This window comes from Phycodurus eques, chromosome 23 (genome assembly GCF_024500275.1).
Source record: "Phycodurus eques isolate BA_2022a chromosome 23, UOR_Pequ_1.1, whole genome shotgun sequence".
Lineage (NCBI taxonomy): Eukaryota > Metazoa > Chordata > Actinopteri > Syngnathiformes > Syngnathidae > Phycodurus > Phycodurus eques.
The window spans coordinates 2,269,732-2,292,366 of NC_084547.1; the positions used below are offsets into that span (position 1 = coordinate 2,269,732).

Genomic DNA, 22,635 nt, shown 5'->3' on the forward strand with positions numbered 1-22,635 from the left:
CTCACGCAATGGCTCTTGATGCCGCTCGTCCCATCCTTCTTACCTGTGTTTTTGTGCCATCCAAACTCATCCATGGTGGAGAACAGGAGCAAAAACATTTCATTAAATTGAAATAAATAAATAAATAAATATTTAACACTCCCACATGAAGAGTAAGATTGACAAAAACACAAAGTACAAATAAGACCACGGAGGTTTTGGGGATTTTTTTTTTTTTGCAGGGTACCCAGACCAACAAAAGTACACAAAAAAAAAAATATACAACAGTCCATATTAGCATTTCAAAATAATCAAAAACAATTACAATGCATTACAATACCAGATTGAAAATAAAATGCATCTCCAACTTCAACACCATACACAAAATGTAGTTTTAAAAAAAGTACAACTTACCAAATCAAATACAAAAATCACTGCGCATGAACACTTAAAACAACGAACATTTATTCACAAAGCCATCGCATTTAAATGGCCACCATTTAAAAAAAATAAATCTATCAATCAAAACGTGCTCAACCCAAAGCCAAGTGTGAACATGCTGTGCTCAAGCAAACCCATGCACAAACCTTTCCTTCCAGGCTGCTCCTGTCCCAGTCAAAAGCCTGCAACAAGCACATTTCCACTGTTACACACATGGCCGAACAGCAACCATTTCCTTGCGTGAGAAAACGCAGCTTCGTCGCTCGCCATTTTGCTGCTGTTGGCCATTAGTGAACCTGCGTGCCCTTCGTGGCTCCCTGTTGGCACACCTGTCTCCAATTAGCGCCACTTCACATCGCAGTGGCCGAAAATTATTATTATTTTTTTTTTTTTTTAAATCAACCATTCATTTATGCCTTGAGTCACAATCCAAAAATAAAGTGAAGGTCGGTCGGCGTGCTCGTGTGCCGTGACCGAAATTTTAAATCGACGGGTATGGGACATCCATTTTCCCGCCAACACGCATACCGGAAGTAATTCAAGGCTTGACCTTCCATGTAGCGCCGCCCTGTGACCACGAATCGTCTTTTTCTTTCGCATTTCCGACAATGGAAACGCTTATTTTATTATTTATACACACACACACACACACACATATATATACTCATTTCAAAACAAAATTATGTTTAACAGCAAAATCTGCAATGCAGTGGTGCCGCCCTCGTTGACCCATCAATCAAAACGTCCCCGTGAAAACTGTGTACCTCACGTTATGTCTTTCACCCCCACACAGGATGTAAAAAAATCAATAAATAATGTAAAATGTAATGCCATTCTTTAAATGTATTTACTTTTTTATTCTTGGTTAGTCAATGCATCTACAACATCAGCTGCCGTGTGATGATACTTTACAAAGGCAATCAAATTAATAGGCTGAATGAAATATTACACCCAAAACAAATGAGCTCGCGGGTGTGACCAAATGGTGTTAAATATATCAGATATGCAAATTAACGAATGAATGGGGATTACCAGAGTTTGCCGTGTGGCATCGGGCTGTTATATTTGTTATTTCCACAAAGCGGGACACCAAAATGAGTCCTCGGCGACCGCGTTTTGGTGCCCTTCCGGAGAGGTCGGGCTGCTGACCCCGCTCAGGATCCAGTCATTGCCCTCCAGCAGATCAGACAGCGACAGCTCACCCGGGCACGGCTTCATCGAGGGTGCGTTCGGAGCGAAGACGTCGTCCGGCGTGCCGGGCGCAACGGGAAACGGCGGCAGAATGGACTCGAGCGACGGCGTGACCTCCCCCGGCCTCCCGTCGGCCTGCTCCGATACGAAAGGGCACTCGAAACCGGCAACCGTTCCCGGGCCTTCGTCGGGAAAAAGTGCAGACGTGACTGAGAGGACGTCTTCGGGATGAAGCGTGGAGAAGGACGAGGAAGGCAAATGGGGGGATTCCGCGTCCGCGTCTCGGCTGAACGCCGAATGAGGAGCGCGTGAGGTAAGACCGGAAGGGCAGAAATGGGACGAGGGCGACAGATGGGGGGCGGCCGACGCGGAGGGGCAGAGGGCGCCGTCGGCACCTCGGAGGACGCAAAAGGGCCGGTGGCGCTCCAGCGCCGCGGTGTAGCGACGGACGTCTTTTTTCAAGGCTTCGATCTCCTTTTCGAGGGCAGAGTTCAAACCCTCCAGACTCAGGAGCTCCTGATGTGAGGGGAAACACGCACAACAGTTAGCCACCGTCCTCTTTTAGTGCACATCTCCCACTATTTCATGTTTGTAGTGATATAGTGCCACAATGCGAGCGAGTCGCTTGCGCCGAAACAATTTGCCGAGTGGATTTTCCTCATATCTTTAAATTGGGGTTCGGAGTAAAGAGTAACAGTAAATTGCTCATTTCTCTGTTTTGAAACGCACGAAAGGCGACTTTCACAAAGCCAAAATGTCAAACATTCGAGTCCTATTACCCAACTGGTCAAATTTGGTTTGGTTCTTTTTAACACACTCAACCAATTCACAATGAATGGATCGATAACATCCACTCATTCCGGCCGAAGACTGAGCATGTTGAACATCTTTACTGTTTTGTTGCCATTCAAAGTCTGTCCCCGCTCGCTGCCAAGGGGCCAGGAGCATTTAGATTTCCTTTTCCCGCAGGAAGCCAACCGAGGGCCTTTTTCCTCTCTGCGGACAACAGTGCGGCCAACAGGCGGTGCTGTTGAGCTATAAAGACAGCCGTTCCCTTCCCCTAAAGCAGATTATTTACAAGAAGTGGTCATGAGCAACCCACTCACCCCCGCACTCACCCCCGCACACATCCACATCCACACACACACACACACACACACACGCACACGCACACGCACACACACACACACGGCATTAAGAAGAATTTGCACAACCTGGTGGAGTTCATCGACCCGCTGCGTTTGTTTTTTACGGCTCTTGCGGGCGGCGTCTCGGTTCTTCAGTCGTCTTTTGCCGCCCGGCACGTACCCCGCCGAGGTCTTTCGCTCCTGCCGACGAGAGCGCCGAAATTAAGCTTGCCGTTGCAATTTGACCACCGTCTTGAAAAGGCCAATGGCGCTACTCCGTCATGTTCAAATTGGAATTGTTGAGGAGTTTCATTGGGACAAAAGTAGTGCTTTGCTGCCATATTGCGCCATATTGGCGGTGGTTGAAGTCAAGTGAGTCGAGGCGTTTCACTTTAGACAAATAATAGTGTTTTGCTGCCATGTCGTAGCATCATGGTGCCGAGGAATAAAAGTGAGCTGAAGAGCTTGATTTTAGACAAAAGTAGTGCTTTGCCGCTTTCTCGTGGGATTACGTCGGCGTCAATTAGTTGCGGATTTTTGCTGTTACAGTTACTGTTCAACTCTCTTTTGACTTCCGTGCCTTGCGGGAAGCCACCCGGCTCAGGCGGTTCACGCTGAGCAAGACGCATCATTGCAACAGTTTTGCAAACTTTCTGTAGCTACACAGTCACTGACTGCCGGATTGATTCGCGGCGAGGGTCCGATGCAAACCCAGTCAACTCATAAAAACGGCATGCAAAATTCAATGCCCGGGGCGGGGCGTACGCGACACAGGATACTTTCTGTGCTGGAACGCCATGACAACGACAAAGTTATTCATTCCGCTTCGGTCAACGCCTCGAGACAAAAATGGGAATATTTCAATATACCATAGGAGTTTCATCTTTTGGTTTCCCACGCTATTGACATGCACCTGCACGTGGATCTCATTAGTTGGTGTATGTGTATTTTTGGGGGGGATTTATTTGTAATTATGCAGCCTATTTGTCCTAATTATGAGAAGGAAGGAGAACTTACAGAGCCCGATGGAGCCTCGTCGCTGGTGTCCATGAAATGAGGGGACATCTCATCTCCAGCGGGGAGCCCTGGCGTCTCGGTGGTACCATCAGGGTGGACCACAGGAGCGAACTTTCAGCTTTCCTCAATGCCACTCTCCAAACTTGGACATGGGAGGAGGATGGAGTCGATCTCTCGATGACGTAGCAGACATCCTCTTTTAGTTTCTCTTTATATTAAAGTCGGTGGAGTCAAAGAATAGGCTGTTAAACCCCCCCCCTTGTTTCGTCAGGCGGTGACGTTTGTTGGCTGTAACGCCAACTTTCACCACACGAGGACGCCAAAAGCCAAACTTAAAAAGAAGAACGACTGGGACGTGGAGGACGAGAAAGAATCGTGTGCTGATATCGTCTCAAAATGTACCTGCGGAAAAGAGAATTGTTGTTAACGTCACTCTTTACAAGTTGTGTTCAAAGATTGCTACGTTCTTCAACAAAGCCAAGCACGCGAACTAACATCAAGCCAGCGTATTACATACATATATTTCTAAATCCTAACTTTACTCGAAACACCATACGTGCGGTTCTTTGAGTATGATGGATTTCAGGACAGCAAAATAAAGTTGAAATCTGAAAAATGTCATCAAAAACAAATGGTTGGTCTGTTCAAATAACTTCCAGGTTCCGTTGTTTTTTTTCCCAGCGCAAGCGAACGCGCCACAAAAATCACGTTTCTCAATGGTCATACGGATGGTAGCTTTGACCAATGACCGTGCGCCAAACGCCGAGTTTGACCAATAGGACGTCGCGTACTGGCCTGTCGATCGTCTACTACTTCCGTGTCCACCACACGCGAGACACTTAAAACGTATTACAGAACACAAAAACAAAAGACTTTTCAGTCTAAATTGGCGGAATAGGAGGACGCCGTCGCGATGGGTTTGCTGACTATCCTGAAGAAGATGAAGCAGAAAGAGCGGGAGATGAGACTCCTGATTCTGTATCCTGTTTCGAGTGGAGCGCCGTAGCCTAGCATGACATTTGCTTTTACTCCCGCAAAATAACCACTGTGAGCACAGCGCTAACGTTTTCTCGTGGGTTTCGGAGTTCCTTCCACAAGTGACGAGTTGTACGGAATGTAACCGACACTGGTTAGCCGCGTGTGTGTTTTCCCTGACCTGGCTTGCGCAGAGGTCTGGACAACGCCGGGAAGACGACCGTCGTGAAGAGGCTGAATGGCGAGGACATCAGCACCATCCCCCCGACCCTGGGCTTCAGGATCATCACCTTGGAGCACAGAGAGTAAGCGTTCTGGAGATGATGGTCATCCGCAAAGGTTGAAAACTAGATGATTTTTGTTGTTTTTTAACCCAAAAGGTTTCTTATTCACTTATTTTAGGTGTGGCTCTCCCCATTTATGTCTCTGGGGGTGGAAAGAAGCATGTCCATCCTAGTGCTAAAATCCCCCATGGGATGAGTGACATCAGGCGGACTGCGCACCTAAAATTGAATCCCGTTACCTTCGTTCCACTAACATTAGTCCTGTTCCCATTGTAGCTACAAGTTGAATATTTGGGACGTGGGCGGCCAGAAGTCGCTCCGCTCCTACTGGAGGAACTACTTTGAGCGCACAGACGGTCTGGTGTGGGTGGTGGATAGCGCAGACAGACAACGCATGGAGGACTGCAGACAGGAGCTGCATAAGCTGCTGCTGGAGGAGGTACCGGCACCAATATTCTATCCAATTCTGAATTTTATTGAAAAAAACAAAAACCTATACTTTTCCTCCCTTACAGAGGTTACTCGGTGCCACATTGTTGGTGTTTGCGAACAAGCAAGACTTACCTGGTGCCTTGTCGAAAGAAGCGATACAAGCGGTATGACAATTTTGTGTTTTGTTCGTTCCTTTCACACGGGACATCGTGTTTTGTTTTTTTTAATTTGCAGACACTGGCCTTGGATGACATTAAGAACCACCACTGGTGTATAATCGGATGCAGCGCAGTGACAGGACAGAACCTTCTGGTGGGAGTGGACTGGCTGGTGGACGATATTGCTGCAAGGCTCTTTAATGCGGACTGACAACGTGTTTGCCTTGTGTTGCATCTGGTTTAGAAATGTAAAGCGCATTTCAGCTTACTGCAAAAGAAATTGTTTTTTTGGAAAGTCGCCCACATGGCAGACAAGGACTTTTTGAAATAGAAAATTACATCTGCTGATTCTGACTTTACTCAAAGCAAATTTCTCCTCATTTGTTCTAGTTTTTTTTTTTAGGCTGGCATCCTTGGTTAGGTGGTATCCACTAAAATGTTACCAAGTGAAATACATCATTTTCACACTCACATTTGTTATAATCTGCTCGAACAAACAAAGTTGGGTGAGAGTACTCAAGACAAACCAGAAGACAATTTCAAGGAATTTATTGAAAGACTGTGTATGGCAAAAAAAACAACACTTTCAAATCATGAAGATGTCGGTCAATCTGCAAAGAAAAATGTTTTAAACTCGTCAGCGCCAAAAGAAAACGATGGCGACAGTTCAATGTTTCCGTGAAGATCAGAGAGGACCAATCAGTCATAACATTTCAGTCTGGGGCGGTAACATGGGCTCATCATTTCTGCTCGGAAATAAAAATACGCACAACTTCTTACCGACGTGTTTGCTTGCCAAGCCTGTGCAAAGAGCATCCCGGTGGTCAAAAATAACCCAAACTGTGGATAAAGACAAAAAAATAATTAAAATGCAAGTTGCGGTACCGTTTACAGGGGGTGGTGCTATTTTGTCTGGATCAGGGGTGGTACCAATCAGTCATGAATTTTCAGACTGGGGCGGTAACATAAGTCATCAGTTCCAAACAAAAACCTTAGCAAAACCGACTCTTACCTGCACAAAACGGCCACCGTCCACCTGAAGAGTCGAGAGACAAATTGTTTTTAGCTGCAAAAGTCTAGGAATAAAACAATTTTTGTTCATTCAATCATTTAAATCTTAAAATGTGACACTTAGAAATTGCATGACAATAATTAAAATGTCCCCAGCCATCACAACTATATGTAGCTGGGGTGTTACAGCAGTTTCCTTTCAGACTGTTGGAAACCCCAACAAAGCTGTCCCCTTGTTGCCGTGTCAACGCCAGTGGGTTCACCTTTGCAGGTCTGGCATTGACACGGCGTAAGACGCGTGCGGGTGTCATCACCAAGGAAACGCTTTTGGAACATTTGTTGCCTTTGCGTGCGCTTACCAAGGCTCACCTGGTGGATGCTGCAGTCACATCTGTGTGAGGGCTGGGGGGAACAAAAAAAAAAAAAAGTGACTTTCGGAAGGACCATGTTGCGTTTGAAACTTTATTCGAGCGCGACCGATGTCAGACTTCCGCTTCTCATCAGCAGCTCAGACGAACGAGATTCCAGAATTGTCTCATCATTTCCAGCCGCCAAGCGCCACGTGCGCCTTTCTGCCGCTCGACTCACCCTCAGCCGCAGGACCTGTTGCGAAAGACAAAACTTTTTAGTTTCTATTCAAGTCGGGTACAATTAAATATACACGCGGCAGGTGCTCAGTCGTTCGTGTCGTTTCACAGCTAGTCAAAGTGAGCTAAGTTTCATCATCACTGCACCGCCAAAACACCACCCAAAAAAATCAAATAAAAAGCACCTCCGAGCGTCATCGGCGAGCAGCTTCTCCCGCGCAAATCTGAGCACCTGCAAAAGAAACAACGGAAAACATCGAGCACGATCGCTCAATCAGACTTCCGTGCGACACTCGCCGACCAGCTCTTTAAAAGGCTGCGAATGCATTTCATCCCCTAAAAAATTTCACAGACAAGAATAATAAAAAATATTCAAAACTCAGCAGCAGAGAAACAAATTTCGGCGCTTACACATTTGGGGATGTGCTGTCGACATCGTCCCGCAGTCACCCCTTAGCTAGCGCAAAAAGAGAAAGGGTGCCTTATTTAAGGTGCAAACATTCACATTTTGTTCTGATGGGCCACACAAATCAGAGTCTGTGTTGACATCAATGCATTCAGACATATGCTTGTCATTAGAAAAATCATCATTTTGAGCCTGAAAATTCATTGGACATAAACGTCGCGTACCCGTGTGCGTCATTCTGGCGAGTCGTTTCCCCATCTACAAACAGGACAGAACATTCAACCGAAGATTCAACAGTGACGGAGCCCATAGGTGCTGCTCAGAATCTCGTCAAGGAGTTTTCTTCAAATAAATTCAGCAAGAGAGAGTTCGAGAATTCATCACAGCAGCCCCGATCTCAGCGCTTATTATTATGATTTTTAAATCGTGAATAACTCCAAATACCTGAAGATCAGAAGACCGGCCCCTGGAAGGGAAACGAAAGAATTCACATTAAAGCCATCTTAAGGTTTGTTCAAATCTCATTTCTGTGACACGCTACTCAGATTTAGATATGTGTGTCATCCAGCTTGAATCAGTGAGAGAGTTCAAAGTTCACATCACCGCAGCGCGAAACATTTCAAAGGCCATTTAGAATGCTCAAAAAGGGGACAATACCTTGTTTGTTGAATATGCGCCATCTGAAAAAAATACAAAAAAGCCGAGATTATTCATCACTTTGCTGATACCAACTGCAATTTCAACGTGCAAGTCAAAGCGTCCAGCTAAAAACACACAATTGGATGTTAGTCTTTTCCTCGTCCAATAAGATCTTGTGATATTATTAACTGCCCCTCTGAAAATCGTGCGCATGCCATTTATTTTTAAAAGAGAATGCAAGGCAAGTTTGAAATTATATTGGGCTCATAGTTGGGAGGGAATTTAAAGCTTAAACTTTTTTGGGGGAATATATATATATATACTTTCAGTGAGGGAAACAACGCGAGAGTTCATTGAAATCGTTTTAAAAAGGTCAATACCTGAGGATAATGCCGCATCTTCTCCAACACGTTGCATCTGGAAGACAACACACGAGGTGTTAGCTTTAGCATTAGCCACAGACACGTGCCCGCACACCTCGATTTGTATTTTTGAAATTCTCTTTCCCCAAAAAATAAATCTCTCACGTCAGAATCAATAAAGTGCAATCACAGTCATTCAGTTCAGGTCTGTGAAAAAGTATCATCATTGAGAGACTGGAAAGAAAGTCAAAGCTCGCCGCCTCCAACAGTGAAGCATCGAGGAAATTGCATTTAAAATCGAAATGACTAACATTCGAAGCTCGAAATAACACCAATAACGAAACATTTACAAATTGAAATGACTGAATAACGAATGCAGTGCGAGAAACGGGGGCACGCGACACCTACCCAAACCAATAACAACAAACAAGCGCACCAGGAACGTTCGAGAAGGTAGCTATAGAAACAACACTGTTTCTGTCGGGAAAAAATATATAGAATTTAAAAAAAATAAAAACTTCTAGCAATTTTTTTTATCTTACCTCCGCGCGTCGAAGCCAAGAAAATGGACGACGAAACGACTTCCTCCACTTTATATACTCCCATCGAGACTCCACCCACTACCCAACTTTCGCCGAGTCTGGGACTTTTTGGGCTTTTAAACGTACAACGGCGGTCGCAGAAGTCTATTTTATACGTGTGTAATTGTTTCCGTAACGTCGTGAGGACAAACATGACCAACATTTAAAAAAAAATAAAAAATATAAATAAAAAACCCTGGTCTCTCGTTTTTTTCATTTGGACATAAGCTGTTTTGCACTACTGCCACCTATCGGATGGGAGGATGAATCACAGTGGCCTCGTGAAATGAATACAAACAAGAAAATCGAAGTAGCCAAGCGGTTAGAAAACGAAACAAAAAAAAATATGACTTGTTCCGGGATCTTATTTTCAGTTATCACCAGGATAAAGTGCTTTAGCGGCCAGGCCAAAAAAACTAATCTGATAAAAGCTTGACGAAAGGTTAAATTCGCTTTACCATTTTCTCATTTGCATTTCCTTTAGTGACATCATAATACCAATCATTGGAATAATATCACAGTATAAAATATTTATTCTATTTTATTTTCTTGTCCATCAAGCGAATCAGCAGCTTTAGTTGTTCAATACAGTCAGAAGTGCCTTCTTTGTTTGGCGCAGAAGTCACGGCTGAATGTTTTTAACGTTGCATAAATATCGCATAGTTCAGAGGCAAAACACAATACACAAATTAAATTCTCATCATGTTTTTGTCAATTGTGTTTGCAAGACTCAATTGTCGATTTAGTTGAAACTTCCGTTGGACGTTTTGAAACCTTTTTTGTTTGGCTGCTGCTGAAGGTAAACACTTATTTGCTCACGAAAAAAAGAAGAAAAAAAAGAAAGTGCATGGAAATTCACACCTTTGACTTTATTTTTCCCATTTGCCCCTCAAGGTCAAATAATCTTCACTACCACTGTATAACAATACTGGATGACTAACGGGACATTTAAAAAATAAATACATATAATAATAATAATATATATATATATATATATTAGACAACATATGTCACAAAACAAACATTGAATCACTTGGGGCATGCTTGTGTCTGCACTCACCCAATTGAAAATTACCTACATTACTCATTAAATAAAAGTCAAAATGGGTCCACTAATCAGTCATTGCTTCTTTAAAAGTTTACACGTCGACGCTTGATTCATGTTTTCATCATGCTGAACCTGAGAGAAGCTCCAAAGAGTGAACCCGATGGAATAAATGAACAACTAGACAAAATAATTAGGATGGTCACGTCAACGTAAACGTCGTTCAATCGGAGGGAATACTTCCGTTGAGGTGTGCGTTATTGCGGCGCTTCGACTGAAGCTCAGCTGGCGCAACGTCGTGCCGCAGCTTTGTTTTTGGGCGAGTTGACGGCGTGAGGGTGACGCTGTAGACGTTGGCCACGAACGCCTCCCGCCCTCGGCGAAAAGCTCGGTCCGCGGCCTGAGGAAAAGGGGGAAGAAAAAAAAAAATAATAACAACAGCAAACAATTCAAGTTGAAAAGCACCAACGCAGCAAGAACCAAAAAAAGGAAGCGTGCGAAGGTCAGAGGTCGTCGTACGTGGCCGACGGACCTCCACCTCGCTGCGCGTGCATGCGTAGTCCAGTATTGTGGACTTTATTCCACAAAGTGTCTTACATAACCTCCATGGACTTAATGTTTAACCAAGGGGCGTTCATGCAGAGATGGGATTTATGACCTCCACTAAATATATATATATATATTTTAAATACCGGTCTTTTGTTAAAAATAAAAATATGCTGTCATGGACAAAATGATTACATCATCCTGGTTTCTTCAGTTTCTTGTTAAATTGAATTTCAAGTGTAAGACCTGAAGAATACATTGAACAAGACGAAAAATGTAGTACGTTCCATAAAAAAAAAATTGCGATATTTGACATGCTTAAACTTCATTGTATTCGCAGTGATTTTGCCTTGATATCAGCTCTTGAATTCAACTCTTTTGAGCTATTTTTTTGGTTGTTGTCATCGTTATATTTGTCCAAACAATTGTACCTTGAACTGTTCCAGGCATTGACAATGAACAAGAAACTGACATGTTGAGTTGGTGACGAAAAAACAAACACAATATACGTTGTGCATATATCGATGCGTCTCAATAAATTACAATGTGGAAGAAAATTCATTTCAGTTGTTCACAATTGCAAAAATGTATTTTATCATACAGATATCAATGATTAAAAAATATACAGATTTTATGATGAGAAATGTATTATTTTTTTTAATTATTAATAAATCAAAAAATAAATCATTTCAAAGAATTATTTTTTTTTAATATAGAAATGAGGTAGTAATTGGCCTTTTGAGTTTTTTGCACCTCTACAATATGCAAATTGATCTAGTGGAATAAATTAACTTTTCCACCATATTTATTTATTGAGATGCATGTGTATAAACTTCAGCAAATATGTTTTTTTTTTAAAATAATTTAGAATGGTACTTGATTGATACAATAAAATGTTAAAGTCTTGCTGGACGGTTGTCGCTCACCTTGCGATAGGTTTTCATTGTGTTCCTCTTGAGCACGTTCACGACTTCCTCCTGCCCCCTCGTCGTCCTCTTTTTGTCTCGGATCAGCACCTGGTCGTCAGCGTCCACGAGCGAGTTCCCCCGGTTGGGGGCCGTCTCCGCCTCCGGGACGCGGGGGCTCGCGGCGCCCGGGATCGGCCGCTCGTTTCTGGGCGCCTCCTCCCGAGAGCCGCCCTGCTTCGGCTTCCTCCCGAAGCTTCTTCTCCTGAACCTGCCGCCGGGCGTCCCGCTTAGGAGCGTCTCACCGTCGTCCTCCGGCGTCCCCTCGTTGGGGTCAAACGGACCACGCGCGTCCACGTCACTCGCCCCGTCCCACTCGTCCTCCAAAGGTGCACTTTCCGGCTCATCCGGGCGGCCGTAGAAGCCGCTGGATTTGTCCAGAAACTTTGGGGCTCGGATGGAGCCCCGCACGGAACTTCTCCCAGAGCCCTTGCCGATAGTCATCTTCCAACTCGATCTCTGCGCACTTCTCCGGTGCTACGCTCTGCGGGGGGAAAAAAGGAAAGGGGCGGGAAGTGGATGGAGAGATTAGTTACACAATCTCCAACGCTACCTCTGCTGTTGCGTCACACGCAGAGTTGGGATTTTTTTTTCAAGGGAGGACGAAGATGGACGAAAATACCTCAAGTGCATCTACTGTGTTTGCAAGGACAAACAACAATTGACACTTTTTTTTTTGGGGGGGGGGGGGGGTCAGTTCGGTGGCGACTCTCTCTTTTTGCTGACTCTTAACGCTATACAGTTTGGTTTAGCTTTACAAACATAAACTTGTCTCTCAAGTCACCGCTGTACGGAGTTGAGACTCCTAAGCTTTTATGTAGCTCAGCAAAGACAAAGTGTTCTTCGGGCACACTCTCTTTGTGCGACTTCAACAGGAGTCGAGTGCTTCGTCAAAATAACAACAAAATCAAAATCTACCAAAGAATGCGAGCGTGCGTGTGTGTGTTGGTGAATCAATAACTCGGGAGCTTGGATTTGCAAGCACACCCCGAACACACACAATGACAAATGTCAACACTGTGCACCGGAAGGGAGTTGGAGCTGTGTGTGTGGGTCTGCGCACGTGTCTGCCACACACACACACACACGCACGCTTACAGTTGTGCAAACTGAGGTGCAAAATGAGTGAGGCCAGTCATCATGGACATAATACTCTTGTACTTACAGTACTGACGCACAGAGCAGGTTTCCATGGCGACCGTCGACCAGACGGAAGGTTCCAGGTGATGATGACGACGACGACGACGACGAGCAGGGTTGTGTCCAAGACGGAGAACAGATGTGAGGCAGTCGTGCTTGCCACAAAATGTGTCAGAGAAGGAAAACAAAAACTGAAACACTTTAACAAATTGGAGTTGAACATAATTAGCGACTATTCCAACCTCAAAAAGTATCCGGATTTTAATGATCAAATCAATCGCTGTACCTGACCTTGCCGTTGGCAGCGTGGGCCGTCCGTTCGTTGTTGTTTTGCGGCTTAAAGTACCTCCGCCGAAATCAAATCAAAACAATTGTCCAAGTACAGATCACAGAGATGACGTTTAAGAAAGAAGCAATGACAAAAACAACATTGGACCGACTTTATTTGTCAGTGACACAGCAGTACAACGCAAGGAGCAAATACTACAGCAATAAATAAAACAACACCGTATACAACACCCAGCACATCGCAATCAAACTACTGCACTTGATGTATTGAACGTGAAACGAGGCTCAGAGGAGTGCTCGTGTTTATTACTTTATCTTCATAAGCGCTTGTATTGTTCCTCTGAGTGGATTTGAAACGTTCTACTTTAAAAAGGCATCTGTGCGGCTATCATGCAAATGAAAACCAAGGCATGCATGAGTTTTAATCAGAGGTCCACAGGGAGTAGGAATGGGGAATGACAGTACGTACAAAGCATCGTTGAATTTTAAGATGACTTCCCTATTGTGCGCGTGTGCTTCTCAGACCTCCAGAGCCGGGTCTGAGCCCAGTCCCTGAGACTGCAGAGCATCTTCACGCTTCATCTTAGGCTTCTCCGTGCGCGTGTGCCACACCAGCACCTGAGCACAAAAAGAAAGCGATGAGGCGTTGGGATTTGGAGGAAATTTCGCGCCACTTTTGCCGCCGCATTATGTCGCCCGATGCCAACAACGCACTTACTTTGGAACAGTCGTCCGCTTTCGGCTCCAGCTGGTCCATGGTGACCAGGCCCTGCAGGAGACTGCTCTCCAGGAATCCCATCGGGGCGTTGCCATCGAAACGAGAGTCGGGATTGGTCAGGAGCAGCTCGAGGGACACGGCGAAGCCGGCCATGTCCATGGGGAAGGGACGACTGGGACGCCAGCCGACGTGAAAGCGGACCACCTGCAAAAGAACGACAGAGTCTCGTTGAGACCTTGTGTTTCGTTAAGAGCTTGTGTTCCACCCGACCTTTATTTTGCTTTATTTATAAAACACAAAAATACTTATTTATAAAACACAACAATACTTGACGTGTGCCTCTAAGAGTGTCGTGGTCAAACATTGGACAACCTTAATGTGCAAATCCTGAATATATATTCATTTCTTTTTGCGTTACGAGCGCACCGACCTTTCCTCCTTCCACTACGGGCTTCTCGTACTTCATCCCTCCGACCAGCCCCACGGGCCACACGGACACTTGCCGCGTGCTCCTCATCTGATACGACAACAACGTCAACATCGTCAGCGACACCTCGACAAAGAGAGACGCGAGCGGATTTCTTCTTCTCTTCTCCCGCCTTTGCCAGTTTGGACAGCCCTGAGCGACGCGGAGCGTTTCGGTGTTAGTACCTCTTCAAATATCTGCAGGCTGTACGTGTTATCGTCGTCGGCAAAATAGACCACGCCCCGTTGGCCGCGTTGGTCCTTCGGAGCCCTCCGGTCCTCTCGGAGCCAGCGCAGGGCCTCGTTCCTCTGCTCCACACCGCGAGGCTTGAGCCAGCTCGGATCGCCCTGAGAAGGCAAAGGACGCGACGCGGACGTTCCGTTTAGCGCCGGGACGAGGCAGAGCTGTGCTATCCTGCTTATGACTAAACATTATTCCAACAGAACATATAAAAAAAATAAAATTCATAATAAGGTGACTCTCAAAGTGCGGTAGGAGTCCAACTTGTGGCACGAGGGTTCCCTCAAGTGGTATGTAAAAGAATCACTGAATTGAATGCAAATAAAATAGCTCAACATTTATACAACGCATTAAAACGAAGCTCGATGGCTTTTTTTTTTTTTTTTTAATCCAGTACAGTACATTTTGAAGTACAGTTCAGCTGTATTTCACTTTTAAGTTCGGTACAATATATTTTAATTTCAGTACATTTTTCTTTTTTATTATGTGTAGTATAATTGAATTACATACTTATTGAAGTATACTTTTTTTATTCTCCAGTTTTTAAGCGCAGTACTGCTGTTCAAACTGTGCATAATGTTCAACAGACTTCAGGAATAAAACCTCCGCATTAGTCGTTCATGATGGTGTTACTGGGAGAGGGAAGTCCTTTTTGTGGTTGGTACTTGGTCTAAAATAATATTTTTTAAATATATAAATATAATAAAATAGCCGCGCACACATTTGGAGTGCAGTTCATTTGACTTCCAACTTATTACTGCAAACAAACTATCCATATTTTTATCTGTAAATAACCCTTTCTTCACAGAATATCATATCTATTTTACCCACATATTAACTCAAACTGTATTTAGGCTCCAAAAGCTTCCCAATTTGGAATCTTTCCAAAATTCCCCAGCTTAAATTGCCATGGAAATTCACGGGAAACTTGACGTAAACTTTCGCCCCTTCGCAACCCAAGTCACCTCCTGCAATTTGCGCTGCCTTGGCGGTGGCCACGTGCAGATGCGCGTAGGACAGGCCGGACTTGGCCAAGAGTTGCCCCACGAGCGGCGTCTTGGTCTGGGAGTCCTCCACGACGATCCAGTGGAGCTGGGGCACGTGGAGGAAGGTCTGGGACAAGCGGGTCAGCTCGGCCTTTTGCACCAGCCTGGAACAAACGCGGACAGTGCCTGTCAGTTGACTCCAAACGACTGACGAGAGCGGGGCGAGACTACCTGGCGTATGTCGGCGTGATGACAAAGATGGTGGGCAGGGACGACTCTTTTTGGGGCTGCCTGGTGACCTCCGACTTCCTCACTTGCTCCTGAAGACGGTGAAGCTCCCCCCGCAGTCGAGATACGGTTCGCTCCTTGGGCATGTCGTGCTCCGTGCAGTCACAGCGTTGACCTGGGGAGAAAACAAGACCGCCGATCGGCTCGTACAATCGAAACCGTTCGGCGGGTTTTCTGGAACAGGACAAGACCGGCCGGAGTCTCGGGTCCGCTCACCGAGCTGCGTCAGTGCGTAGATGAGGCCCAGCAGAGAGACCAGGAAGTAGAGCGCAAACACCGTTTTCAGCTTCAGTCTCATTGTAGCGCCGTCTCAACGCTGTTGCGCGTTGGCAATGACGAGCCAGTCGCCCAAACTCCTTTTCGTGAGCCAGGAAGATCTGGTACAAAAACGTAGCATACGTTCTTTTTTCACGGCAAACTTCTGATGCATCAAGAGTGAAATGACCGCGGAAATGTGCGGTGCTTCAGGGCTGCCGTACGCACGTTTCTACGGCTGTCGGTCCTTTGGCGACACTTCGAGGTGATGCTGGGAAACCGTTATAATCAATCTGCGCATCAGAGACACATGAACAATTAGCACCGATGAACAATGCATGCCCGGCAACATTTCATTTCAACAATGTAAAAGAGGCAAGGACTCAGAATTCATTCGTTAACACCGGAGGAGAGCGTGTCAAAGAGGATTGTTTTGTTTTGGATCGCAGGTGCAGGGTTCATTTTAATATGATTTGCATATTTAAACGCGGGCGTGGACGGGGAGGAGTCGGCTACTCCGACGTGCGCTCGAGTCTACGTTGATCGGGATGTTCGATGGAAATGTGCTTGGATTCATGCGTATCATACATCTGAATATTTTTGTGCTCACGACATTTTCTGCATTGGCGCGTACGCCGTGTTTCTGTAGGACATCCATGCAAGTCTTTGTACATGAGGCCCTTTAATAACGTCCACATGTTGGCAACAATGAATTGGAGTGAAACTACAACAGGAAAGTGGATAAAAGAGAAGGAAAAACACCATTGCGATACATCACACGGGATTGCAATCTAAATTTAGCAACGACGGTAACGTCCGACCGGCATTTTCTGCTCCTGCTGCGTTTGTATTTACGTGCAAATACGTCACACACACACACACACGACGTCAACGTGTAAAGATTATGCGATACTTACAGTCATTGCGTTGTGAAGGGACCACGACAGCACACCACGCTAGTGACCGTGTAGTCGCTGTTTACATTCCGTTGGCTGCTTGCCGTTTTCTCCTGCGCCTATTAAAAAAATTAAATAAATAAATACAAATATCATAATTACGGGCAGAACACTCATCCTTGTGGCCATCCAATCCTGAACATCACAATGTTTTATTAGGTACCCAACATATCCATTAAGTGTTACTGTAATTTACGTGCAGGCTGTAACACAATATTTGAATCGATTAACCTGTTGATTATTTTTTTCCCATTAATCAATGAATCGGATAAAAAAAATAATTAAAAAACAGCCCATTATTTCAAGTTGATTCAGTTCAGTCGTCGTCAGAAAATAGGCAAACATTTTTATCATTCTTTTCAAATGGAGAAGCAGATATTTGCAAATATGTTTTGAATAAAAACAAATATAATCAGTCTGCTTTCATGGAGGACGACAGGAATCGGAGCCGATTTTCTGATGAGAAGCTGAAATCGTCAGGATTTTGACAACTTTAACCTCAACAATGTTTAATTTGATTTTTTTATTTTCACAAACTACTTATGACGTCAGAAACGAGGCGCACAGTTGTTGTGACTTTCGACTTGTCCCAATGTACACTTTTGCTTTTGAAATCTCTTGACACTCTCTTATTGTTCAGTACAGTACTGGAATGGATTACTACTACTATTACTATTATTTAATTTCAATGGGGAGAACTGATTTTTACATTAGTTATTTTGGTTAATAGAATTAACGAGCTTGGTCAGGAAACAAACTCAAGGTACAAATGTAATCTCCATTGCGATAGTTGTAGTTTGCAAGGCTGTAGAAATGCAACATTTTTCATTCTCAGGTCATTGAATCGTGGATAACAGGATTGTATGATATAAATGTTTAAAAAATATATATCTTCAAAAAACGTAAGTTCTAATAAATCTGGACGACGTTCAGAAAGACAAAAAGAATCCTAGAGGGGGAAAAAATAATAATAGACTAAATATGACGCACGCGACTGGATGGCGAATCGCATGAACGTAATTGACGGTTAGCGACAGCTAGCTACAGAAAGGTAGAAATTTATGCATGTACGTACCTAAAGAGAATTCCGGCGGATGCTTTTGGGAAGCTCTTCGGCACCTGACGTCATTTTCGTACCGAAAAGCTTCGCGTGGACGTCAACATCCATTCATTCGGATTGGCTTTCTCCAACCACTTCCGGGTTGGGTGCCGCACAATAAGAAGTCCAAGCCGAACAGCGCGCATACGTATTAAGTTCCACCTTCACAAAAATACCTGTACATGTAAACACGTCAGGTCATCTTGATCGCAATAACCAATTTCAGCGTGTCTTATGAAAAGTCAAACAACTTTATTGGATGTGTAACATACAAACAAAACACTGACAAGGCAGAATGACTGTTTCCCTTTCATCGTGGTGAAGGACTTGCACAGTTAACTGTCAGTCAGACAGTTGCATGTCAAAAAACTGTTGCGCTTCAAGATGGAATCCATAAGACATATATATATATATATATATATATATATATATATATATATATATATAAACACACACAAGGAGAGAATAGATCAAGAGAAAGTTTAGTTGGAATAGTGGCTAAGTAAGCAGTGCTTCCAAAATAAAAGTCATACTTAAAATTGGCAAATTTTTTTTTTTTTTTTTTTTTTTAAAGACAGCTTATCTGCCAGGAGGAGTGATGAGTGGTTAAAGCATAATTTTTCTTTTTTTACAAACATTTTTTTTCAAGGCCTGAGATGAGCTCTTTTGTTTTTCGTTTTGTTTGCAATTCCAACTATTCTCCAGAACTTAAAAGTAGATTGTTATTCCAATGGAATGACACAAGCACTCCGAAACGCATGTACCCTGTAGGCTTTGTAAACATAACTACTTGTCGCTCGTTCAAAATAAAAGTCTGGGATTTGGCTGTATGTCCACTCTTGACTTAAGTTCCTGAAACCCAACAGTGGCGACCATTCACGAAATTGCTCTGTGTTAGCCTAATGAGGATTTACAATAGAGCGGCTGCAAAGTTCCATAACTGTAGCACATCTGTCATTAAGACTGAAATTCATCAAAGGCTCGCTCCGTTTTTTTTTTCTATTACCGACACACGGAGCGCATGCTACAAAAAACAAAACATGAAACAAAAGGAGAGATGTGCATTTACAGTCACTGCAACGAGGCAGAAATCACATTTCACGAGGGCTCACCTGGATAGAGGGTGCAGCTTCTAACCTTCGATACAGTGACAATGAGAGGACGAGCGCTCAGAACGGGGCCACAGGCTGTCATGAATAGGACGGAGATGACGAGAAAGGATCAAACAAACAGAAGCTCACACCGCATGACGCTTTTACAGCAGAAAAACACATATGTCGCTCCGTAACATCGAGATCTGGAACCAAATACTCCACCATCCCTGGCCCGTTACAAAGAAAGGAGGCAGCCCGAGCGTTCACGGACACGATTGCGCCTGGCTGCGTTTTCAGGCCAAACGATCAATGGCAGCACCCGCCGCAGTGGCCGCCGGCGTGGCCGTGGCCCACCGAGGCCTCGCCGTGTTTGATCCGCCGGCTGAGGATCTCGTACGAGCAGTCGTCGCCGCAGCAGCCGGACATGCTCGGCGAGGTCTCGTCCATCTCGAACCTGCGGCGGACGTGAAGGAGATTCAAAACGAAAGAGGGACGCCGCTCTCGTTGTCGGGCGGTACTCACTGGAGAGCGTCCCTGAAGAACTGGTAGGCGCCGTGGTTGTGTTTAAAAACCGTCAGCATCACTTTCTTCATCTGCGTACTGCCGAGAGCAAACGTAGCATAACGTGAGTCTTCAATACACCAAGAAAGGCTAATGAACAAACAAACAACATTTTTTTTTTTTATATCTGCTTTCTCCATCTTGATATTATTAAGTTTGTTGCATCACCTAGCCCTTTCCTCTATTCATCTGCATATCAAATACATTTTCCCCATTCAAATGTATTGAAATGCTATTATTCGATTCCAGTCCCCCAAAACACTATTTTTATACATTTTTTATTAACGACAATTTTATTCAATACAGGCACTCGATTGCATCAATACATACAACCTAAAAGAGAATGTAAAGAAATGATGCGGTTTCTATAAAGTGTGTTCACTCTACAGACTGTCGCATTTGTGTTGGATGCGTGCCTTTAAGGGGTGTGGCCTTAGGGTCGGGTCGGCTCGCTCGTCGGGCGTGAGCATTGGGGCGCGAGTTGTGGTCGACAGCAGCTCCTTGCGAGAGTTCCAATTTTGTATTTGAGTGTTTGACTATTTGTACGAATCCCAAATAAAAATAAGTGCATCTGCAAAATATGAGGGCATCAGAGCACCTGAATTGCCCCAATTTTGGATTGTGGATGTTTCGTTGGTCCACTTCACCAGAAGCTCTTTCTTCCCTGAAATTTGGGCTACTTGATGTGCATTCGTTGGTCATGTTTGTAGAATTTCAATCAAGTTCTCGTCACCATTTACCCATTAGCGATGAGCTGTAAAATCTGGATGAGGAATTTGCCGAGCCCTTTCCTCCGTACTCTGCTCTCCAGCTGCACCTCGTAGCTGCGACACGTGCACAAGTTTACATCCGGCGGCATCCTCACCGCGCACGACTACGAGGTCAATCGGCGACAAACGGCGTCCTACCAATACAGCACCTCCTCCCCGCACTCCACGTCGAATCGGAAGTGCGAGAAGGCCACGGGGGCGGAGTCGCCGTCGCGGGCCAACAGGTACCACGCCCTCTCGTCGTTCATCTCCTCCCGCTTCTCGCGTTCCTTCCAGCCCCACTCGCTCTGCTCGTAGCTGGCGGCACGGCGGAACAGTTTTACTGGGGCACGTTTTTTTTGTTGAGAAAAAAAACAAAAAACAAAAAAAAACCCCGTTCAAATCGGACCCTTACAGTGTCTGCATGTTAGCTCGGGTCAGTTCGAAGGCCCACTCCACCGACAACGGGTTGAGAGCCGTCACTCGCTTGCACTCGATCTGCAGGTTCAATCTGGACGGGAGGGTGCAAATTGTCACTACCACCCCAACAAACTAAAATAAAACAGCGGGGGTGGAGCACATGCGCAAATACATACCCGTTCCTGTCGTACTTTTTGAATGCCGGGAAGGAATCCAGCGGGTCGTTGAGCTGGGAAAAGATGGCGCAAATGTTACGCCGAGTGTTCGCGAGAGACTGAAACATTTTCCCCAAATTTCGCCGACCCGTTTTCATGACGTGCGCATGCTCTGCAAGCGGCTGATCGGCACGATCGGATGCAAGGTGCAACACAAACGCTCGAGTCGAAGAATGTTGCCAGTCCCGCGGGTGCAATGATGTACCGCATCAAAGCGAAACTGAGCCCGCTCCCCCGCCTCTGCAGTCAAGTCACCTTATTGGCAGCGTCCACCTTGGCGCAGACGGCGTCCATGGCCGCCCTCTCCTCCAGACGCCGCGCTTTCTTCTCCTTCGCTCGGCTGGATTTCCTCTGGATGGGAGAAACAATCAAAACAACATGAATATCTTTATTCTCGCGGCGGCGGACACGACGGGCCCGGGGAGCCGATGCGAGCGTAACTGAGGTCGCTGGCAAGAGACGTGGGGTCATGTTTCCAAGAGATGCTTTATCCCAAAAAAGTAAGCGGTGCGTTGTTTGTGCAGGCAAACAAACAAGCACAAGTCCTCCAGATGAACTGGGAGGAGGTAAGAGGAGGGAGGAGGAAGGGGGGGGGGGTGGGGGGGGTGCACCGAGGAGACCACCTTGGGTTAGAGGATTAAGCTCGGAATCTGAGGGGGGACACGTGGATGGGTTTAAAGCAAAGCGTGCAAAAGCGGAGGATGTAAATCGCGGTGCAAGCTTCGGAAATTGGCATTTCGGAGGAGGGAGGAGGGGGGGGGGGGGTGTAGCTAACGCGGGTAGCCGGCGATGTGAGCGGCATGTGTGGGGAAACAAGCTAAAGTGTTAGCTCGAATGCTAACCAGGCTAGCCCCCCCCCAACCCCAACCCCAACCCCTCTCATAGCAGCAGCAGCAGCTTTTCATTTGTGCCAGCTCCGCTTTCAACTCACCCCCATCCTCGTGTGCTCCGTCACCGCCCCCGGGGGGACGCTCGCTCCCTTTTTTTTTTTGGGTGGGAGTGGGTGGGGGGGGGTCCCTGCGCCTGGTTGTCGCCGCCGTGCTAACGATGCTAATTGGCGCCAGTGCCGGCCGGCCGGCCCGCGGTCGCTCGGGGCAGGGCGCAGCTATTCGCCAATGACAATCGACGCTCAGCTCCACCGAGCTGGGGGTTGAATTTTCTCCGATTGCCGGATTGCGGGCTTCAATCGGATCCGGCTCCGTTTTGCGTTCTCCCTTTCTTTACGCCGCTCTCCTGCCTTCCCAACCGCGAGGCGTTCACGGACTGCGGCAAAACTCCGACTTTAGATCTCCACCGATGGGGACCTTCACGCAAACAACTTCGGGATGGATTAAAATGTGCTTGTTTTCCCACCATTTTCAATAAAACAGTTATCCCAAAATCACGTCACACTTATATCCACGATTTGTATTTT

The 22,635-nt window shown here is 45.6% G+C and overlaps 5 protein-coding genes and 5 non-coding genes across 11 annotated transcripts; 1 reads left to right on the forward strand and 9 right to left on the reverse strand.

Annotated features, from left to right (window-relative positions):
- Positions 1 to 1,110: 1,110 nt before the first annotated feature.
- batf2 (basic leucine zipper ATF-like transcription factor 2) lies at positions 1,111 to 4,248 on the reverse strand. 2 transcript variants are annotated; one of them, XM_061669228.1, is made up of 3 exons: positions 3,756 to 4,248; positions 2,826 to 2,939; positions 1,111 to 2,127 (listed from the first exon to the last, which is right to left on the reverse strand). In XM_061669228.1, the coding sequence occupies exons 1-3, from the start codon at positions 3,801 to 3,803 to the stop codon at positions 1,489 to 1,491; spliced, it is 801 nt and encodes a 266-aa protein (XP_061525212.1). In that variant the 5' UTR covers positions 3,804 to 4,248; the 3' UTR covers positions 1,111 to 1,488. The 2 variants fall into 2 exon arrangements, with proteins under 2 accessions (XP_061525212.1, XP_061525213.1); XM_061669229.1 differs by lacking the exon at positions 2,826 to 2,939.
- On the forward strand, positions 3,890 to 6,362 carry arl2 (ADP-ribosylation factor-like 2). Its single transcript, XM_061669230.1, has 5 exons — positions 3,890 to 4,733; positions 4,925 to 5,035; positions 5,291 to 5,453; positions 5,530 to 5,610; positions 5,681 to 6,362. Exons 1-5 carry the CDS (start codon positions 4,669 to 4,671, stop codon positions 5,813 to 5,815), a joined length of 555 nt encoding a protein of 184 aa, XP_061525214.1. The 5' UTR covers positions 3,890 to 4,668; the 3' UTR covers positions 5,816 to 6,362.
- Positions 6,284 to 6,355, reverse strand: LOC133398129 (small nucleolar RNA SNORD31). Its single transcript, XR_009767753.1, has one exon. It is a non-coding gene; the product is annotated as a small nucleolar RNA SNORD31 (small nucleolar RNA).
- Positions 6,363 to 6,515: 153 nt separating the features above from the next.
- LOC133398127 (small nucleolar RNA SNORD31) lies at positions 6,516 to 6,588 on the reverse strand. The gene has a single exon (XR_009767752.1). It is a non-coding gene; the product is annotated as a small nucleolar RNA SNORD31 (small nucleolar RNA).
- A 221-nt stretch (positions 6,589 to 6,809) lies between these two features.
- On the reverse strand, positions 6,810 to 6,934 carry LOC133398130 (small nucleolar RNA SNORD22). The gene has a single exon (XR_009767754.1). It is a non-coding gene; the product is annotated as a small nucleolar RNA SNORD22 (small nucleolar RNA).
- A 158-nt stretch (positions 6,935 to 7,092) lies between these two features.
- LOC133398126 (small nucleolar RNA SNORD30) lies at positions 7,093 to 7,161 on the reverse strand. Its single transcript, XR_009767751.1, has one exon. It is a non-coding gene; the product is annotated as a small nucleolar RNA SNORD30 (small nucleolar RNA).
- Positions 7,162 to 7,284: 123 nt separating this feature from the next.
- LOC133398125 (small nucleolar RNA SNORD29) lies at positions 7,285 to 7,349 on the reverse strand. The gene has a single exon (XR_009767750.1). It is a non-coding gene; the product is annotated as a small nucleolar RNA SNORD29 (small nucleolar RNA).
- A 2,759-nt stretch (positions 7,350 to 10,108) lies between these two features.
- Positions 10,109 to 13,221, reverse strand: sb:cb1058 (uncharacterized protein LOC394209 homolog). The gene is made up of 3 exons (XM_061669394.1): positions 12,912 to 13,221; positions 11,708 to 12,230; positions 10,109 to 10,635 (listed from the first exon to the last, which is right to left on the reverse strand). The coding sequence occupies exons 2-3, from the start codon at positions 12,188 to 12,190 to the stop codon at positions 10,459 to 10,461; spliced, it is 660 nt and encodes a 219-aa protein (XP_061525378.1). The 5' UTR covers positions 12,191 to 12,230; positions 12,912 to 13,221; the 3' UTR covers positions 10,109 to 10,458.
- A 91-nt stretch (positions 13,222 to 13,312) lies between these two features.
- On the reverse strand, positions 13,313 to 16,230 carry b3gat3 (beta-1,3-glucuronyltransferase 3 (glucuronosyltransferase I)). Its single transcript, XM_061669392.1, is given in 8 exon segments — positions 13,313 to 13,792; positions 13,893 to 14,096; positions 14,323 to 14,409; positions 14,544 to 14,705; positions 15,564 to 15,587; positions 15,589 to 15,748; positions 15,816 to 15,987; positions 16,089 to 16,230. Coding segments are annotated over 8 exon segments (990 nt in total). The 5' UTR covers positions 16,171 to 16,230; the 3' UTR covers positions 13,313 to 13,693.
- Positions 16,231 to 19,579: 3,349 nt separating this feature from the next.
- On the reverse strand, positions 19,580 to 22,520 carry naa40 (N-alpha-acetyltransferase 40, NatD catalytic subunit). Its single transcript, XM_061669393.1, has 8 exons — positions 22,153 to 22,520; positions 21,477 to 21,572; positions 21,183 to 21,235; positions 21,002 to 21,097; positions 20,746 to 20,904; positions 20,578 to 20,661; positions 19,799 to 19,876; positions 19,580 to 19,730 (listed from the first exon to the last, which is right to left on the reverse strand). The coding sequence occupies exons 1-8, from the start codon at positions 22,156 to 22,158 to the stop codon at positions 19,583 to 19,585; spliced, it is 720 nt and encodes a 239-aa protein (XP_061525377.1). The 5' UTR covers positions 22,159 to 22,520; the 3' UTR covers positions 19,580 to 19,582.
- Between the last annotated feature and the right edge of the window lie 115 nt (positions 22,521 to 22,635).

Bases quoted from the DNA above. Each gene is read 5' to 3' on its own strand.
- naa40 (XM_061669393.1), bottom strand. The intron at 21,098-21,182 runs GTATGTATTTGC...CCTCCCGTCCAG, and splicing joins AAAAAGTACGACAGGAACGG to ATTGAACCTGCAGATCGAGT. The intron at 19,731-19,798 runs GTGAGTACCGCC...CGTCCGCCGCAG, and splicing joins TTCTTCAGGGACGCTCTCCA to GTTCGAGATGGACGAGACCT.
- arl2 (XM_061669230.1), top strand. From the start codon at position 4,669: ATGGGTTTGCTGACTATCCTGAAGAAGATGAAGCAGAAAGAGCGGGAG. The intron at 5,036-5,290 runs GTAAGCGTTCTG...TTCCCATTGTAG, and splicing joins ATCACCTTGGAGCACAGAGA to CTACAAGTTGAATATTTGGG. The intron at 5,611-5,680 runs GTATGACAATTT...TTTAATTTGCAG, and splicing joins CGAAAGAAGCGATACAAGCG to ACACTGGCCTTGGATGACAT.
- batf2 (XM_061669228.1), bottom strand. From the start codon at position 3,803: ATGTCCCCTCATTTCATGGACACCAGCGACGAGGCTCCATCGGGCTCT. The intron at 2,940-3,755 runs GTAAGTTCTCCT...TCTCGTCGGCAG, and splicing joins ACGAGGCTCCATCGGGCTCT to GAGCGAAAGACCTCGGCGGG. The intron at 2,128-2,825 runs GTTGTGCAAATT...CCCTCACATCAG, and splicing joins GGGTCGATGAACTCCACCAG to GAGCTCCTGAGTCTGGAGGG.
- sb:cb1058 (XM_061669394.1), bottom strand. From the start codon at position 12,190: ATGACTATCGGCAAGGGCTCTGGGAGAAGTTCCGTGCGGGGCTCCATC. The intron at 10,636-11,707 runs GTGAGCGACAAC...CCTTTTCCTCAG, and splicing joins CAATGAAAACCTATCGCAAG to GCCGCGGACCGAGCTTTTCG.